The sequence below is a fragment of the Oncorhynchus gorbuscha genome, linkage group LG25 (assembly GCF_021184085.1).
Source record: "Oncorhynchus gorbuscha isolate QuinsamMale2020 ecotype Even-year linkage group LG25, OgorEven_v1.0, whole genome shotgun sequence".
Classification (NCBI taxonomy): Eukaryota; Metazoa; Chordata; class Actinopteri; order Salmoniformes; family Salmonidae; genus Oncorhynchus; species Oncorhynchus gorbuscha.
The window spans coordinates 7,963,314-7,983,171 of NC_060197.1; the positions used below are offsets into that span (position 1 = coordinate 7,963,314).

General features: G+C 44.1%; 1 protein-coding gene across 1 annotated transcript in view; it reads right to left on the reverse strand.

Moving 5' to 3' along the window:
• LOC124013913 (myotubularin-related protein 5-like) overlaps window positions 1-19,858 on the reverse strand; it is a 70,626-nt gene that overhangs the window by 12,728 nt on the left and 38,040 nt on the right. The window contains 24 exon segments of the mRNA XM_046328473.1: window positions 270-365; window positions 1,204-1,341; window positions 1,669-1,865; window positions 2,307-2,514; window positions 2,715-2,851; window positions 4,208-4,383; window positions 4,546-4,673; window positions 4,758-4,845; window positions 4,847-4,951; window positions 6,571-6,644; window positions 6,924-7,096; window positions 7,337-7,599; window positions 7,813-7,962; window positions 8,088-8,156; window positions 8,437-8,586; window positions 10,359-10,471; window positions 11,008-11,218; window positions 12,843-12,941; window positions 13,039-13,167; window positions 13,411-13,524; window positions 13,780-13,857; window positions 16,571-16,684; window positions 17,747-17,855; window positions 18,110-18,242. Coding sequence (XP_046184429.1) covers window positions 270-365; window positions 1,204-1,341; window positions 1,669-1,865; window positions 2,307-2,514; window positions 2,715-2,851; window positions 4,208-4,383; window positions 4,546-4,673; window positions 4,758-4,845; window positions 4,847-4,951; window positions 6,571-6,644; window positions 6,924-7,096; window positions 7,337-7,599; window positions 7,813-7,962; window positions 8,088-8,156; window positions 8,437-8,586; window positions 10,359-10,471; window positions 11,008-11,218; window positions 12,843-12,941; window positions 13,039-13,167; window positions 13,411-13,524; window positions 13,780-13,857; window positions 16,571-16,684; window positions 17,747-17,855; window positions 18,110-18,242 — 3,252 coding nt within the window.

The following is a 19,858-nucleotide window of genomic DNA, read 5'->3' on the forward strand; positions in this document are numbered from 1 at the left end:
AAGGTTTCACACAGCTATACATACACACAGGCCCAAATATGGATACACTATGGAGATGGGTTATTATTAAAGTAACAACCACCATTCCTCTTTTGGGTTAGTTCCAGTGAAAGTTCCTTGGCAGGTAATTGTAGGGCGAGTCACAATACAAACCCAAACCAAACCTAGAAATATAAGGCATTCCTTGCAAAGGAAGTTTCTACGAACTAATTGATGCAAGTAACGCAACCACATACACCCACACAAACACAGTAAAACCACAATCTCACCTCCGCGGCTGAAGGTTCCAGGTACGTCCTCCTTGCCTCCCATCACCTGTTTCATCAGAGCTCCGATCTTAGGCTGCCTCAGCTTATCTGACGAGTCTGGAGATAGATACAAGCAAAGGGTCACAAACTCTGGCTTATGAGAGAGTGTATGAAATAAAATGATTAGGATTGTGTTTTTGGCTACTGGACAATGAAAAACAGTTTGGGGAGAAAAAGGGGAAAAAAGAGAACATTTGGCTACTTGTTTCATTGGCATATGGAAGTCTTTAGAAAATAAATGCCTCCACGTTTATAGAAACAGATTTTGGCTCAGCTACATTGAAGCAAGGTAAGACGTGCCACATAATATGAAGTAAAACGTTTTGGTTTCACGCAATTAAGTATACATGTTTTCAAAATGTATTCAATCTCCAGCTCACATTCTAAAGTGGTGTGTGACCTGCTGAATCATGACTACTGTTGCCTAAGCACTTGAATGGTGCTTCAATTACCAGTTGAGAAATATAGTAGCTTTTTTTAATGGTGACTGTTTTTAACATGCGATCGCATTTAGAATTGCTGTGCAATGATTGGGCTTATAAAAGCATATTTCACACCAGCAGCAACTGGCACTATTTTACAGATCCCCCCCCAAAAGTGTGTGATAAATAGAATCATATCAACTAACCAAAATATACACAAGCCAATTTAATTCCACTAAATTATGCAAATTAAACAAAAGACTGATAAGCATGACCATTCAAATGCATTTCCATCGACTGGTATTTCCAGCAATGAATAGGCTAAAAAGCGTTATTTTGAAATGGGATTATTTTATTTCTTGGGGGACATTTGGCCGGTGTCAAATCTATTGGATTTTCATTTTTTTTAAATTGGCCAAAAGCCGGATTTTAGCGAGCTAACAGAAACCCTGGTGTGTGTGTGTGTGTCCTACCTGAGGTGCTCATGTGAGTGGAGGTGAAGCCGCCGAGCGTGTTCCTGCCACTGGGCTCACAGTAGGAGGGCATGGAGCTGATGATCGCCTGCATGTACTTCTCCTGCTCCAGGCTGGTCGAGTCGGCCTGGGAGGGGCCTGGGGAAGGATCCCAACTGTCAATCACCACTGGTTTTTGCAGATTTGCATGCTGGGTATAAAATGCTGAAGACTAAAAAATGATGCTCAAGCTGTAAGGGGCATAAGCTGTGCATTTCTATGCATCTAAAGTGTTGGTTTATTTGCTCATTGTTTCTGATGAGTTGAGACTTTCTGGATCACATTCTTATACTTTCACAAAGCATTGCTACTGATATAGCTGGCTTTGGAGTGGTTTGGCGTGTTTTATTATTCCTAAACAAAGCCCAACATCCCCAGTCATTCCCTTAAAGACACCATCTAACTAACTTTTAGTTTGTGTCGTACCGGCGCTGGGGGCATTGGGGGACTTGAAGAAGCCCACCACTCCCTTAGCATGGAGGCCTGCAGAGCGCAGCAGCACAGCCTTGGTACGAGAGTTCCTCCAGCACACCACAGGGAAACGGTTCTGTCTGTAACAGCGGGAGATGCGCTGGATGGTGGAGTCTGGAATGCTCTGGGGCACGATCAACAGGCCGGGGTAACTGGTAACACACAGAGAGAGCGAGAGAGAGAGAGAGAGAGAGAGAGCAGAGGGAGTTAGGGTTGAGATGACATTCTGTTCATGTCACTGCAGAATGTCATGACCACAAGATAATGTCATGTGTTAAAATATAGTTTGCTCATTGGCCCACTCTGCATATCAAAGTAACATGACTGAATGTTTATTTATATAAATGTTAAGATCAAACGTGTACTTGAATCAAAACGGCATTCAACCTGAATGCAGTGCTTTGAGACTAAACTCAGGAAGTTACTTGAAACATGGTCCATGTATGGTTTGACCATAAACCTATCACATGCGATTGATATCTGCTAAAAACAAAGAGTGTCGAACTGGCGTGTTTTTAGGGAGTCCCACATGATATTTCATCGTGAACCCGTCGTAAAAACATGTTCTATCTGCGGTTGGACCGTGAACTTACCTCCTGCAGACGGTGTACATGCGGTTGACGGTGGAGATGCGGAAGGGCTCGTTCTTGGAGCGCGTCAGGCTGTTACTGAGCGTGCCCAGTCCTAGCCGCTGGTAGTCACGGCAACAGGCACGCTCCACCACGTTGCTCATGGTCTGTCTGTCCGAGGAGCGGATGGTGGAAGACAGGGTGAGGGAGCCCTGGTCCAACTCCTCTGAGACTGTAGCAGACACACAGACAGTCAGAGACAGCGTACACTGGCCTACTACCTCAGATCAAACACTGTAGAGACCATTCAACAGCAAATCAAGACTTTTACATAAGACATGTATTTATGTCAACGGAAGTGTGTGGATCTTAGGTCAAAATGCCACCCTAAACCTTGACGTTGCTGCTTGAGTTGTCAACACCATGTCCTACCGGAGATCTCATCCTCGTCCAGCTCTGACTGCAGGCTGCTCCTGTTCTCCCAGGTGGGAGGTGAGTACTTCTTCCGGGTCACATACTGTCGACCGATCGTCCTCTTGGCACTCTTCACCAGGTTTTTGGAAAGTGTTCTTAGGAAGGGTGGAGGGGTGAGGAAGTGAGAGGAAAAGGAGAGGGGGAAGAGAGAGAACTTAATGACGTCTACTTCCTGGGTCATATTCATTTGGGCACACCATAGCAAAACACTTTGCAACGGAAAATGAAAACAAGTGTTTCTTATTGAACAAGTTTTGATTGTACCTCCTTGTTTTGGCCCGTTTGCTTCCATTTCATGTCAAGTGAATACAACCCTGGTTATACATTTAAAGGTACAAAAGCTCTGAGTGGTACTTAGAAGTTTAAATAACCGGTTAATTAAATCCAAGGCACATCCCTAATGCAGACTCGGCGGTAGTCTGTATGCATAATTAAAGCTAATGAATGCGTTAAAAGACTGCTAGTTGAGCCTGCTCAATGCTGCAGGGGGGTTGGGCCCGCATTGTCGTGAGGTTAATATCAGTGAATGAATGGAGTCTTTTAGTGGCGTGACGACTCGGGGAGGAGATGGAAACACCAGGGACAAACACGGAGGAACCATCACTGTTTCCACTGCTGCATTATTCAACAGATAGAAGCCAGCTCTCAGAGAGCTCATGCTCTTTTCATACCCCCACATGAGAGAGAAGGAAGGAAGGAGTGATGGGGGGGGTACACACAGACAGAGTGAGAGAGCGGCAGAGAGAAAGGGAGAAGTGGAGAGAGTGGGGGATGATAAAGCAAAAGGGAACTTTGGGGGTCTACTGGCAGTGACAGTGGACAGAATAGAGTGTAGGATGTGAAGTTGCATTCCTCTCTACTGACCCTGCCTGAAATAAGTCAGTGTGCAGCGAGCAGAACTAGACAGTCTGCATGCTATATGGCCCATTGGTGGTTACACAAGAACAAGGGTTCTCACTCACTGAAGCACTTACACTCGCAAGCAAAAGGTCTATAAACCCTGTTTTTATTAATACATCACACCAAACACTGACTTCAAATCAGAGACCGTCAGATATATTCTTTAAACTGTCAGGACGGCTATAAAATGTAGGGCAATAATGTGGACTACTATATCTCCAGAGGCTGCTGCTTGGGGCAGGCCGTATATTCAGCTCACATTACAGTGCTGGGGTGTCATCCGTGACCCACATCCTTTAGTGAATAAGCACTTTTTAAATGGATGTTCTGTACTTGATGTGGAGGATGTGAGAGGTGTGAAACGTCTTACAGATTTACACTTTCTCATTACTCTGCTAACTGACAATAAAACTGGAGCGGTATTGACGTTTTATACAACGCGGATGTGTGTTGAAATGTGTTTGGCGTGTGTATGCTCTTCCTGTTTTCTTTTAGTGTCGTTTTGGTTCTTGTGGTTGACGTGAATGTGTGTTATATCGGTCTGGTCTTACTTTATTGACTGGTTCTTGTCCTTGGTCTTGTGTTCGACCAACGTCTTGCCACTCTGGCCCACGGTGAAGGCGAAGGTTCCCTGGACGTGCTGTGGGTAGCGGAGCTTGTGCATGTGCTTCCGGAACACCTCAGCCAGGTCCGACGCCACCTCCTCATCAAACGCTATCTTCAGCAGCTACAGGAGGAGTGTCAGAAAAACACACATTTTAAATGGAGAGTGTTACAATGCAGAATGAGAGTGTGTGGAGGGAGGAGAAGCTATGAAGGCCTAGGGGCCTGGTGTTTAGGCAGTAGAGTGATGGATACGAGGGTGGCAGGACGGAGGGTAGAGGTGTACCTGGAAAGTGCAGGAGCGTAGCTGCAGACCCTCCTGTATGAACTGGTCCATGGACAGACTGACAGAGATCCTCTTCTCCTTAGTCAGGGAGGCGATGGGGAACGACCGAGTCACCACCTGCTCACCCACTGCACAACAACACTCAGGGTTAGAGAGAAAGTGTGTGTGTGTATTAACACGCGTGCATGTTTGTGTTTTCAACACCCTCTTACCCAGCGGGTCGTTGGGCGTGCCCTTGAAGATGAGGCGGTAGGTGGTGAGGAAGATGGCCCCCTCGGCAGGGAGGAGGGCTGGACCCCCCCAAGGCCCCCGTGGCCTCCTCCCGGCCGTCTGAGATCAGGTGCACCCGCATGCCGTCCATCACCAGCTCCTCTCCCGCCAGAAGAATGGGCCTCAGAAGCTTGGGCTGCAGCACAGAGAGAGGGAGGAGTGAAGGAGAGAAAAGGAACGGGGGAAGAGATTGTGAACAAGAAGAGAGGGAGGGCAGAGGAATATAAGGAAGAGGTAGATGTGGGGTAAAGAAACGAGAAGAGTTGATAATTGATGGAAGGAGAAGAGTAAGCAGATTGAGTAGAGGGACAAGGTAGGTAAGGATGGGGGGGGGGGGGGCAGTTGCTAGTGCTTTATGTCCAACAGAACTCAAATATATAAGCCATCCTTACATTGGTGGTTCTATATTTCAAACCAAATTCACCACAACAAATGGCTCACGTCAATCCAGATCGCATGCTGAAGCACAAATGTATCACACGACAGACAGTTGAAAACGGATATATCAAAATGGAGACATTTGATTTCAATTTGTTACTTTTGTTAATGTTACATAACATAAACGGTTTGCCTAAATCTCAATTGGCTGGTGGGATCTTGGCAAAGACATCCCTGATGCTCAACAAGTTGGATATGAAACTATTCAAATCTCTTAAGACTAGTATAATATAAACTGCAATTTTGAGTGGTTTAGGGTTTTCCCCTTCAAAAGAGGTAACATGTTTACAACCATTTGTATATTTTCTCACAAAATCATCTCACAGTATTCTTGGATGCAGGTCCTTTTTCTGTTAAAGACCAATAGAACATCTGGCTCAGAGCATGACATCATTTCCTGTGCTCAGCGATGCTGGAGAGGCCTATGCTGGGGCAACTACACCAAACAGAGCAGCTCAACTCATAATAGAACATTTGTTAAGGCACTCATTTGTAACCCATTTCATAATCTGTTGTGCAACTCCTAATGCCCTAGGTCCAGCTCATTGGGAGAGGATTTAACTGGAATTCATATGACATGAATGCTCATGCAGGGAGAAAAATAATAGCACATTCTGGGAGGTGGGATCAGGTCAAATTATAAGATGGGATAAACAGAGAAAACACACAAAAGGTGAGATCCAATTGGACTGATATCTGATACAGGGCATCCCTGAGCTCTTGGTTGATGCATATGCTAGGGCAATGCTTAGATGCCATTAACACAACAGACATGCCGACGATGCCGTGCAAAGCTACTATCCCTCTCCAACTGCTGGCAGAAAACTCCACAGAACAACCAGAGCAAACTGCACCCTTCTGTCTGAAGGCACAAGAGTCAGTGACGCAGGCGGTAGTCAACCAGGTCACTGAGAACTACAACCCCCAGCATGCACTGCTCGGGCTGTAGTCGTCTTCCAGGTCCACATTCAGTAGGCACCAACGGGAGAAAATGTACTGAAATAGGAAATCCACATTCTTGTTCGTATTGGACAAAGTTAGGTAGTACCTCGTTCTCAAAACATTTTCTCCCATTTTAGTTCCAATTGAACGAGACACCGGCTTCTGAGGGGGGAACTACATCAACCCAGCATGCACGTCTCAGGCGTAGTAGTGTGAGTCACACATGGTGCTGTCGCTGGGACAGACGTACCTGCCGTGGGCGTGGCACTGTGTCACTGAGCAGGGATTGGTGGAGAGGGGGCTGAGCGGGGCTGGCCTGGGGCGGGGATCTGCGTGGCTTTTTTCCAGCGTAATGTAAAATAAGGAATTGGTTACCTTTTGGATCGGTGGCAGTCGCTTACTCTCCCTGTGGACTGCATCCAGCGTCTCGATGTGCATCTGAACGATGTCTGTGGAACAACACAGGAGGGAGAGAGAGAGAAACTGATTAAAACTCTCCCCTAACACACAATTTGAACTCTAGAAAACCTGAGTCATATTCATTAGGGAACACAGTAGCAAAACACTTTGCAAAGGAAAACTAAAACAGGTGTTTCTTATTGGACAAGTTCAGGGAATCCCTCCACATCAGTCCATTTTCTTCCATTTCGTGCCTAATAAATACAACCCTGATCTGTCAAGGAAAGTTCACAACATGAGCACCAAAAACACAAAATGGAGATTCCTACCTGGTATCATGGTGTGTAGTGCCTTGAGGTGCTCGTTGGTCACCCCACTCTCGTTACACACTTTGTCTACGAAGCGGTTGATAAATCGCACCACAGAGTTGGCCACGTCAGAGCTCTCAGCGTCCTCAAAGCCGCTCTCTGTGTCGTAGCTCTCCGCCATGCTGCCAGCAATGCTAAATAAATACAACAAATGCATCTTAGGAACGACCATCATGAGCTTGAACTTCAAAGTTAAAGTCGTATCGCTTGGCATAAGTTTGTTGCTGGTTCCACTGTAAGATGTTACAAAGCTGCCCACCGTTTGACAAGCTGTTTTTAACATGTCTATTAGTGATGAAGCTGTTGGGTGTGTTTGTCTGTCTGTTGTCGAGTGTGTGTTTGTGTGTGTGTGCGTCCCCCACCTGTTGGTGTACCTGTTGGTGACGTAGCTGTTGCTAACACTCTCCACATCCCCTATCCCGGACCTGTTGAGCAGGCGGTTCTTGCTGGTGTCCAGGGGCAGCAGCAGATAGGACATGCGGTTGGCGTAGTGGATGGCCTGGCTGAACACCGTGCTCTCCTCTTTCTGCACGCGCTCACTCTGCTGCTCCTTGCTGAGCGTGGACCACAGCCTACTCTGTTCTGACGCCAGCTCCAGAGCACCCAGCAGCTCCTGACCTCCCGCTGCTGGACCAGACTCCTGCTGACCGTGAGACTGGGGGGGGGTGGAAGGGGGAAGATCAGATGGGGTCAATGTAAGGATGTACTCCAAGGACTAAGTACTATTATCAAGGAAAAGGACTCGGTTATGTTTTTATTGCTGTGTTTGATGCTAATATGCAGGAGCATTAGCTTAAAAAAAGGTCCTGCTTGTTGTGTAATTTTAGGGTCTGTTCTTACAGAGGTGGACAGCTCCCCCCCCGTCTGCCTCCAGATACAGGGCTCTGATGTGGTTCTGGACATCACTGTAGAACATGGCCTCCCAGAACTGCATGTTAGTCCACACCATGTGCTCCTGCACACAGCTGTAGGCAAACTGGGTGATGCCCGCGCCTAGTTTCTGCCAGACACAAACACACAAGGCCACACAGAAGCTTTAGAAACAGACCACTTTAAAGCTATGATAAAGGACAATGATTTGTTTCTTTTGTGTTGAATAAGGATTGTTTGTTTTTTGTGACTTACCCTGCAGAAGGCCGTGACCAGGGGAAGGAGGATGGCTGCAATACCGTGTTCATCCATGTGGGAGCAGTCCTGAGTAGGAAAATAGAGGTCAACATCGCCATACAATGTCAGTCATGCAACGCCACCGATTAGGCTCCATTATTCAGTGTGTGATCTTATGAAAATATAAAGGCCAGGTCTGTTTTGTTCTAAACAGGTCTGTTTTGAAAAAGTCCCAAAGAGTTAAAGTTATTGCTTTCAGAACTCCTTCGATACAGCCGTTCTATGTACTGAACCCGACTGTGAGCTGCGGTCTACAATAGAACTTTGTAGAAGAGGAGAGAGAATTTTTTGTGGCGTCGGCATGTACCTGTAAGGTGCAGTTCATCATGCGGACGATGTAGTCAAACTGCTGGTCGTCCAGCACAGCTCGGTTCTGCAGGACGTGCTGGTTGAGCTCCTGGGTCAGACACACCCTGGCCGCCCGGCCCTTCAGCGCCCGCAGTACTGCTGGCATCAGCTGGGGGGGAGGGGTGGGGCAGCAAACACAGGACAACAATATTAGGTGTCATGTGCAGGAACTTCATTTAGCTTTTATAAAAAATGTTATGTTTTCAAAAGATGAAAAGTCACTAGACTACCATGTAGGTCAAACCTCTAAACTAGCTATGAATTAGAGGTCGACCGATTATGATTTTTCATCACCGATACAGATTATTGGAGGACCCCCCCCCCCAAAAATACCGATTAAATCGGCCGTTTTTAAATATATATATATTTGTAATAATGACAATTACAACAACACTGAATGAACACTTATTTTAACTTAATATAATACATCAATAAAATCCATTTAGTCTTAAATAAATAATGAAACGTTCAATTTGGTTTAAATAATGCAAAAACAAAGTGTTGGAGAAGAAAGTAAAAGCACAATATGTGCCATGTAAAAAAGCTAACGTTTAAGTTCCTTGCGGAGAACATATGAAAGCTGGATCCTTTTAACATGAGTCTTCAATATTCCCAGGTTAGAAGTTCAGGTTGTAGTTATTATAGGACTATTTATCTCTATACCATTTGTATTTCATATACCTTTGACTATTGGATGTTCTAATAGGTACTTTAGTATTGCCAGCCTAATCTCGGGAGTTGATCGGCTTGAAGTTATTGCGAAGAGCTGCTGGCAAACGCAGTAAAGTGCTGTTTGAATGAATGCTTATGAGCCTGCTGCTGCTTACCACCACTCAGTCAGACTGCTCTATCAAATCATAGACTTAATTATAATATAATAACACAGTTATTAATATTAATTCATTTTATTTTACCTTTATTTAACCAGGCAAGTCAGTTAAGAACACATTCTTATTTTCAATGACGGCCTAGGAACAGTGAACTGCCTGTTCAGGGGCAGAACGACAGATTGTCAGCTCGGGGGTTTGAACTCGCAACCTTCCGGTTCCTAGTCCAACGCTCTAACCACTAGACTACGCTGCCGCCCCATTAATATGGTCAAATCCGGAAACTATCATTTTGAAAACAAAACGTTTATTCTTTCAGTGAAATACGGAACCGTTACGTATTTTATCTAACGGGTGGCATCTAAAAGTCTAAATATTGCTGTTACATTGCACAACCTTCAATGTTATGTCATAATTATGTAAAATTCAGGCAAATGAGTTCGCAACGAGCGAGGCGCCCCCAAACTGTAGCATATACCCTGACTCTGCATTAAATGCATTAAACTAAATATGCAGGTTTAAAAATATATATACTTCTGTCTATTGATTTTAAGGGGCATTGATGTTTATGGTTAGGTACATTCATGCAACGATTGTGCTTTTTTCGCAAATGCGTTTTGTTAAAATCATCCCCCGTTTGGCGAAGTAGGCTACAATTCAATGATAAATTAACAGGCACTGCATTGATTATATGCAACGCAGGACAAGCTAGATTAACTAGTAATATCATCAACCATGTGTAGTTAACTAGTGATTTTGTTAAGATTGATTGTTTTTTATAAGATATGTTTAATGCTAGCGAGCACCTTACCTTGGCTCCAGGTAGTCAGCCTGCCACGCAGTCTCCTCGTGGAGTGCAATGTAATTGGCCATGATCGGTGTCCAAAAATGCCGATTACTGATTGTTATGAAAACTTGAAATCGGCCCCAATTAATCGGCCATTCCAATTAATCGGTCGACCTCTACTATGAATCAGCTATAAACAGTTTCAAACAACTTTTATCATTCTAAAATGGCCTAGCATGGAGATGCGGTTGTGGCCTTGTCTCTCACCTTCTTGGCCTCCAGCATTTTGTTGTCAAATATGTAGGTAATGCAGTTCCTGACCACCTCCAGCCTGCGAGCGCTGTTAGCCAGGACATGACCATGCCTGTCCACAATGTCTCCTGGAGGAACACCACGAATCAGCGGTTATTACATCACACTCATCAGTCTACACTGAAGCTACACTGAATCCAGCTCAATTAAACCCATGCTGAGAGATGGATGGGTCACAGAGAGGTCATCCTAACACAGTGGACTGTCAGGTGGACTGGAGGACTGTCGGGTGGACTGTTGGGTGAACCCGACACACTCATCAGTCTACCCTGAAGCTACACTGAATCCGGCTCAATTAAACCCATGCTGTGAGATAGGATGACCTCTATGTGACCCATCTAACACAGTGGACTGTCTGGAGGCTTGCCGGGTGGCCTGTATCAGCCTCTTTACACCAGACATCAAGCCAATCCATCAGACACAATCTCATGTTGGCATCTCTGCTAACTTCTAACCCACAACCCAATAGGAATGTCCACATCAGTCTTTCAACCGTCCATTCACTCCACTACTTAATCCCACCATCATATGACTATGGCGCTCTACCCCCCAGCCCACACTATCCCCTCCACTCAGTCTTTCCCACCCAGCCTGGCACACTCACCCAGTGGGGGTCCGGAGGGCACCATGCCATTGAGCTCGGCCTTGACCATGGGAGGGGCGATCTTGAGCTTGGCGGCGGCGTGGTCGATGAAGAGCTGGACTGTGACGTCGTCCAGCGGAGGGAAGATGGCCAAGTTCTTGGGGTCATTGTGACCAGGGCTCTCAGCTGGCCGCTGCACCTTATGCATGGCCACGACAGGGTATGGGTTCTCCTGATGGGGGGAGAATAAAAGGTGAGCGACCATAATGGTGTCGGGGGAGAAAGGGCAAAGAAAAGAGGTAAGTGGTTATTTTAGTTACTACATTACATACAGATGGAGGATCTTAATTTGACCTTAATTGTCACAGCAACAGGATTTGAATGCTTAGTCCATGATGTTACTTGGCTAATAGCCAAGTTAGGCTATTAGCTTGGTTAGGCGATTAGCTGGCCAAAAATAGGCTACATAAAAGTGCAAAATAGGACTATTCCATGTCAGCATGTACCAAAAATAGTTTTGGCGTCTCAGATTGTTCATAGAAACTTTATTGGGAGGAAGGATGGTTGATACTCTTCGTACATTGTAACACAAACCATTGAGAAAATAATGAAAGTGAACATTTCAGTCCCCTTTTAGACCTGTAAATGCCTCCCCTGTAAGACCCAATGATCCATGACCTGTACATGATAAAGATAACACTATAGGAGTATAATGACACCAAGAGGTTCTCTAAAATATGGAATATTGATGCTTTCTGAAATACAATTACACACATTAATTCATTCAACATTTTTAGACATTGTTTTAAACAATTTACTCTACAAGCAATTTTACCTCCCAAAAAATTTGGCACTGAACAAATTTCAGGTCTTCTGAGTGCAAATGTGTAAATTCTGTGCAACTTCTGGTGCGCGTTTACTGTGAACACTGAGGCTGTACCCGCTTTAAGTTACCGTTTTAACAGTGGCCAAGTAAGCTTCTGTAGCTATTTGATCATATGTAGGCCTATCAGAGTGGTCTACCATAAAAAAAACTATGGAGAAAATGCATCCCATAACATTTTAACATGGAAATAGCTGTTCTATCATTCAGCCAACAATAGCAGCTAATGTGCGGTGTTCAACATAGGCCTAAATTCCATGAGACTTTAAAAAAAAAAAAAAAAAACATGTAGGGATTTCCATTAACCTGTTTATGCACTTGTCCTTCAGACAAGGTGACTGAAAATGTCATGTTTGATACAAAATCAAATGTATTATTCCCATACCATTATTACATAGAATAAGACTAATTATACTACCCTCTGCCTTAGCTAATTCAAGCCTGTCTCAAAATACAACACTGCCCCATTAAGTGGAAACTTGCTGTGTTTTAAGAGTATAGTTCCAAACAATGTCTTAAAATAAACTAAATCAAAAAGGATACTTTTGAGATATGAACAGAAGTTTTAATGTTGAATAAATGAATTTTCTTTTTTTTTTCAGAATCAAGACATACCCCATATTTTAGAGCACACTGTAAGGAGTATAATGACACCAAGATGTTAACTGTTACATGTACAGTTCACAGATGATAGGGTCTTACAGGAGGTATGTTTAGGTCTAAAAAGGGCCCAAAACGGCTACTTTCCTCATGATTTTCTGTGATACCAAAAATATTCCTGGGCCATGCTGGTGTGAAAAATCGGCCTATACTGTTAAAATAACCACGTTTGTTTGGGTTTTCAGTGAATTTTACATAAATCACGAAGCTCATCAGCATAAATTCTCAGCAACAAAAGGGTGATAAAATCATGATCCTGCATCTGTAAATAAATCAATAAACATGTTTTTCATTTTTTTTATGGACAACATACGTTTTTGAAAAGCTGCTCGGCTAGCTCCTTGATATGGTTCATGACTTTGTGAGGACTGCACTCCTCCTGGCGAATACGCTCCACCTGATTGGCTATCAGCTGTCCACAGGAAAAGACAAACAGGAAGTTAGAATGCTTTATCCTTCACATCTTTACCACTGATTGGGAAGGTGTGTGTGTGTGTGGGGATACTCACGTCATCGAACAGGTCTGTAGGTCTGTAAGGTGGCCCTCTCTCCGATATGAACCCAGCGAACGCCATACCGTCCAAAACCTTCATCAAGAAGTCATCCTCAGTCAGAGCCCTCTGGCCCAGGAACGCAGCCTGGAGGAACACACACACTCATCAGGCCTGAGATTCTTGTTCCACTCTTCCTCTCTAAGTGTTAGACTCAAAAGACAGTTCGCAGGTCTGTTTAGAGCTAAATGTTTTTCTCCTCCAGGAAGACATTAAAGTGATATATTCCATTGTGTTCATAAAGATCGTAGTGTTGTATGAACTTGTATGAACACAATGTAATATATCACCTTAGGAATCAAGTTCAGAGAGATAGAAGGTGATGTGTACCTTATGGAAGCGGATGACTGGTTCAGGGTGGATCCGGATGATGTGCAAACACCAGCGATAGCCATGGAACAGCTGGCCGAACAGCCACAGAAACACCGCCCGGATCTCCTTATCCTGCAACACACAGACAGGGAATTATAACATACTGAGGGGAAAGTATGGGACAGCTGGACAGTAAGCCTGAGAAAGCTCAGAAATCCAGAGACCTTGCTGCAGCATTGCCCCAAACAAAGGGACAGAGACTTTCTCACATTTACATTTGAGTCATTTAGCAGACGTTCTTATCCAGAGCGACTTACGTAGTGAGTGCAATTTTATTCATACTTTTTCCAAACATCTTCCACCGAGGATGGAAGGGCTCTACATTACCTGGATCTTGAGTGTGGAGGGTTGTGTGGAGGAAGGGGGGAAGGCATGGTCAGCTATCTCCAGCTCTGGGTCCAACACCTACAAACGCAACAAGATGGCAGGAATCACATTACAATAACATGGACAGAAATATAATCAAACAGTCTTCTCATTACATCCGTTCAGTTCATCAATATTATTCAGTACATAAATCCTACAGCAGCTGCTGCTATATTTAGGCTTTCGGACAGTGCTTCATCGGGTACCATAAATTACAATATGCGGTCAGAAGCTTTTAAGAAGATGAGAATTCTAGGAAGCCCCTCTCATAAATGAGACATGTGGCTTCAGACTAAGCAGCAAACACCCATTAACTAAATTAGCTGCAGCATCTCCTATTCACAGTCCTATTTATATTTAGGGATGGTGATGTGAATAAATTCAGCTAATCGCTGAGAGTAGCAGAGTACCTTGATAAGCCCACACCTAACGGTTGCTGCCCAACTATCTCTAGACGCATCACAGCAACAACCTTCACCCACCACCCGCCTCCACACACACACTGCACTCCACCAACCACCGCCACCCACACACACACTGCACCCCACCACCCACATAACTTTTCCAGATGATTAAACAAATTAATTATCCCTCCAGTTGCAAAAGCTATCGTTTTTCACGCTCGGCAATTATCCTCTCTGTGCTGGTCTGGGTGAAGGTCACTTAGACTCAGGCCTGTTATGTTACGTGAGCCGGCTGGGAGGCGGAGGCTGGGACTGGGGAAATGTGTCCCTCCCTGACAACGTAGGTCAGACCCCATCCAGACTGACAGGGCCATGGGTCCTGGGGCTGGCGCCGCACAGACTGACAGTGCAGACAGACAAATGCAGGGTGAAATTGACCCCATGATCACACACACACACAATGTGCTTCATTGGTTATGGAAGGAAGCATGTGTGCATACATGTCACATGAACGCAAAGTGTTTTATTGACTCAGGACACAGAGGACTAGCACTTCCAGTGAAATTCGGGCTCTGGTCTCATTCCAGCCATGCAGGGTCACCGGGCCAGCACTACAAGTCTCTATGGCCCACACAGGTTAGGACAGAGGGAGACAGGGGGAAGAAAGGAGGAAAGAACAGAGGGAAGAGGGAGAGGCCTGTATATTGTATTGTAGAATGGTCAGGTCCCATCACAGGACTGGTTGTTCTGAGATGGAACAATTTTACAGTCCCTATTACTTACCAGAGCAGGTATTAGCTGGTACCTAGCTCTTTCTACTGTGTTGTTCATCAAACACCAAGGAATGTTTAAACATGGTAATGACAGACAATGGAAAAGTATACCGGTTTAGGAGCAGGTCCTTTTCAATGTACCTCTGACCGAGAGGACACAATAACAGCCTAACCCTGTCTCTTTAGCCTTTTCTTACCCCCCCCCCCCCCCTCCTCTTCTCCTGTTCAGTCTAGCCGTAACAGATTGGCTAGTAACCGTGCAGATTGAGTATGGCTCATGTTTCATGCCCTCCAGCCAATAGAGATCATAGAGACCGGCCTGATATAAACCCCATTGGTCTCAGACAGACAGCCTTGGAGAGTTACAAAAGCATAAACACTGTATACTGTCATATGTACTAAGATATAATTCACCATGGACATGTCAGAGAACAACCCAAATTGGAATTAATTTATAACAGTTAAGAAATGTGCCAAAAAACGAATGAAGTACGCATTTTGAGAAGTCCCGAGCAATGTCTGTTTGGCAATATTCTGAGCAATCTACGCCAAGTCCATATCAAATGTTCCTTCATATTAAAACATACAACTCTTATCCTGATAAAGAAATGAGGGGAGGAAGACAATTATATCTAGGGAATAATATGTTCCCAAATATTTCTCATGTGGGACTGCATGTCAGATTCTATAATTCATCTTCTCCCTCTGGTCTAACTCTGATAACACAAACACACACTGTTTGGGCTGTGGGAATCAATGCCAATGTCATACAGGCAAACAAAAAACTCCTCTTTTGGCTGCAGATTGTAGTATCATTTCATTCATTGAAGATGGGTAGATCCATTTCATAATTCTTTTTTTCAGACTACTGTGTATTACAGTAAACTCTGCACGTGGCAACTCACACCAATTGTGAAACTAAAAACGGACATAACCTCATGAACAGTTCAAGACTGTATTGTTTTTATAGTTGTGACTCTTGGGTAATTTCGCTATTGTTTTATAGGGTTGTGTAATGGTAGTGCCGATCTCTTACAATTAGAATTTAAGATTGTGATCAAAGTAATTTCCCACAAACATATGATTGCATACAATATCAAAGAGAATCATTCAATAAATAAATTCTGCCACCATTTGTTTGTTGTAGCTATTGATGGGAAAGCTATGGCATGGGTCGCCTCTACTCCACATAGAAACAAATGCTTAAGCCAGCTGTCAGATACCGACGATAGGCAGGCCCAGTCAGGAAATCAGATTTGTTTTACATAACATGGATCTTATCTGAACAAGAGGAATTTCCAGATTGTGCTGGCAGTGAGAAGCTCGATTACAATAAGGAACTTGATCTTATTTAGAAAAGGAGTTGGTTCAGAAGTAGTAAATCAACATCTCAACGTGATGCTGTGGTTAAACCACTATAGCTGTACATGGTTCAGGGTAATGCATAGTGGGAGTCCCTGTGTTGGGTTAACGTGCTGTACTGGTATTGGTGACTGATGTAGCTGTATGAAGTGATGGTGTAGAAGTCTGAAGGGTGTTGCGGTGGGGTGTGAGTGTTGTCGTCATGGTAGTTACCATGGAGAGGGCGGTCTGGGTCTGCTGCAAGAGGGGGTCGGGGAGCAGGGAGATGTGGACACACTCCGGGATGGTCACTGTGCCTCCGTCCAGGTCAGCGATGATCACGTCCAACTGTAGAACAACACACACGGACGGCCCAGTCAGTACGATATCTTTGATCGATCTTGTAAGAGATCACTATACTGTAAACTGTACATGAGGCCAAGTGTGCTGATTGATAACAGTAGTGACTGACAGAGCCAGACACAAACGCTTGTCAACAGCTGTTCATTACAGAACTTTACCTACTGCAGCAGTGAAATGTACCTTTTACCGGGAACATTTTAAGGGGTGAGAAGCAATAACCTCTCACCCCTTACACTCCATGATCAAATCGATCTACCAGAGCCATGTGACTGTATCGTATACTATATTATACAGACAGACGGTCTGCTGTTAAAGTCATTACATAACAAAGCATGGCGAGGGACCACATGTAGTTTGACGCACCCTAACCTAGACCTCAGAAACATGACACTATAATGGCTGTCTTTTCATAGATCTAGTCCCAATCTGAAATGTATTTAGTGCCTCGCCCACTACTGCTATTTTACCTGCCTTCACTCTAAAATGTACCTTGTTTTTATTGAATATCCCTTTGTATTATTTTTGTCCTCAGAGCTTTGAGATAACCAATGAAAAGCGATATACAAAATAAACGTATTATTAGTATTATTCATCTTAATCATTAGTTTGTCCTTAATAACAAAGGAAACACTTTCAAAGTCATCCAACATTCCACTGAATATAGAATGAAGATATTTAATTTACGTGTCAGGTATATTGCGAATGTGCCTTGGCATTGGTTACAGAGACCGTTGTGTTAGTACTGCGAGATATTTAAGCTAAAAGAGGTTTCAGATGGCCAAAACACAGCAGGTCTGGATTGTTGAGTGAGATTAATTATAGATAAGGAAGGAGGGCCAGAGAACTGACAAACACATATCTAGTAAACAAGATAGTACTACAAGCTGTCAAAGTATGGGGGGGCATCACAGAATGAAGACAGAATGAAGACGGTCTTTACTGGCAGATATGCTTTACAAATGCATACACTGACGGAATATATAAACATTACATAGAAAATAAAAAAAATAAGTATTGTAGATTGGAACATACGGTCATGCTACCCACCAGTTCCTGGGTCTCGGAACGGAAGAAAGAATTGACCCCGATGATGAAAGGTGTGGGCGTGCTCAGCACCTCCAGGAGTTTTCCCGGCAGGATGGGGACGTACGTAAAACTGACGGGAGGGAAAACAAGAGGACAACAGATTTACAAGCAATCAGATTAGGAGATGATATGATAAGTGTGAGGAAATCATAAAATTCCCCAAACAGACCAATATCTTATTAATCAATTCCCTATATTAAAAGACATCTATGACCCTATTTTAGAATGAAAAACACATACACACAGTCGCGCACATACACACAGTCGTGTGCGTGCACGTGCACACACACACACATACATACATACATACACACACACACACACCTGTATTTGAGGGGGAACATGATGGCCAGTAGTGCTCTGCAGGCGTCTGTTAGTCTCTGGTAGCTGCTGGACAGGAACAGGATTTTGTGTTCCGTCAGAGCAGCACAGAACAGATACAGGACGTTCACTATACCTGAGAGCAACAACATAACAGAAGTACAGTACAGTATTCACTTCACCTGCAGGGAAAGACCGACTGCGTGGATTGTAAAGATCAAATGTATCTTCAAACAAATTATCAAACATGCAGGCATAAAGACTGATACACACACACGATACCCCAAAATGATGAGCAAAAACAGGTTGTTCAAATGTTTTGATAATTTATACCAAATAAAAAACTGAAATACCTTATTTACACAAGAATTCACACCCTTTGCTATTAGACTCAAAATTGAGCTCAGGCAAATCCTGTTTCCATTGATCATCCTTGAAAGGTTTCTACAACTTGATGATGGTCACTGACAGAGCTCCAGAGTTCCTCTGTGGGTATGGGAGAACCTTCCAGAAGGACAACCATATCTGCAGCACCTCACCAATAAGGCCTTTATAGTAGACTGGCCAGACATAAGCCACTCCTCAGGAAAAAGCACATGACAGCCCGCTTGGAGTTTGCAAAAAGGCACCAAAAGAACTCTGACCATGAGAAACAAGATTCTCTGGTCTGATGAAACCAAAATTGAACTCTTTGGCCTCAATGGCAAGCATCACATCTGGAGGAAACCTGGCACCATCCCTTCGGTGAAGCATGGGTGGCAGCATCATGCTGTGGGGATGTTTTTCAGCGGCAGGGACACAAGTCAGGATAGAGGCAAAGATGAACAGAGCAAAGTACAGAGAGATCCTTGATGAAAACCTGCTCCAGAGCGCTCAGACTGGGGCAAAGTTCAACCTTCCAACAGGACAACGACCCAAAGGAGACAGCAAAGACATCGCAGGAGTGGCTTCGGGACAAGTCTCTGAATGTCCTTGAGTGGCCCAGCCAGAGCCCGGACGAACATCTCAGGAGAGATGTGAAAATAGCTGTGCAGTGACGCTCCCCATCCAACCGAGAGAGCTTGAGAGGATCTACAGAGAAGAATGGGAGAAACTCCCCAAATACAGGTGTGCCAAGCTTGTAGTGTCATTCCCAAGAAGACTTGAGGCTGTAATCGCTGCCAAAGTTGCTTCAACAAAGTACTGAGTAAAGGGTCTGAATACTTATGTAAATGTGGTATTTCAGTTTTTTTTTTTTTTATACATGTGCAAAAATGTATATTTTTGGGCAAAATGTCTGAAAAGCTGTTTTTGTTGTGTCATTATGGGGTATTGTGTGTAGATTGATGAGGGGGAAAAACGATTAAATACATTTTTGAATGAGGCTGTAACGTATGTATATATAGTTTGGGGTCACTTAGAAATGTCCTTGTTTTTGAAAGAAAATAACATTTTTTTGTCCATTAAAATAACATCAAATTGATCACCGGTAAATGACTATTGTAGCTAGAACTGTCAACAGTGAAGAGGCGACTCCTGGATGCTGGCAGAGCTCCTCTGTCCAGTGTCTGTGTTCTTTTGCACATCTCAATCTTTTATTTTTATTGGCCAGTCTGAGATATGGCTTTTTCTTTGCATCTCTGCCGAGAAGGCCAGCATCACAAAGTCGCCTCTTCACTGCATTGAGACTGGTTTTGCGGGTACTATTTAATGAAGCTGCCAGTTGAGGACTTGTGAAGTGTCTGTTTCTAAAACAAGACACTAATGTACTTG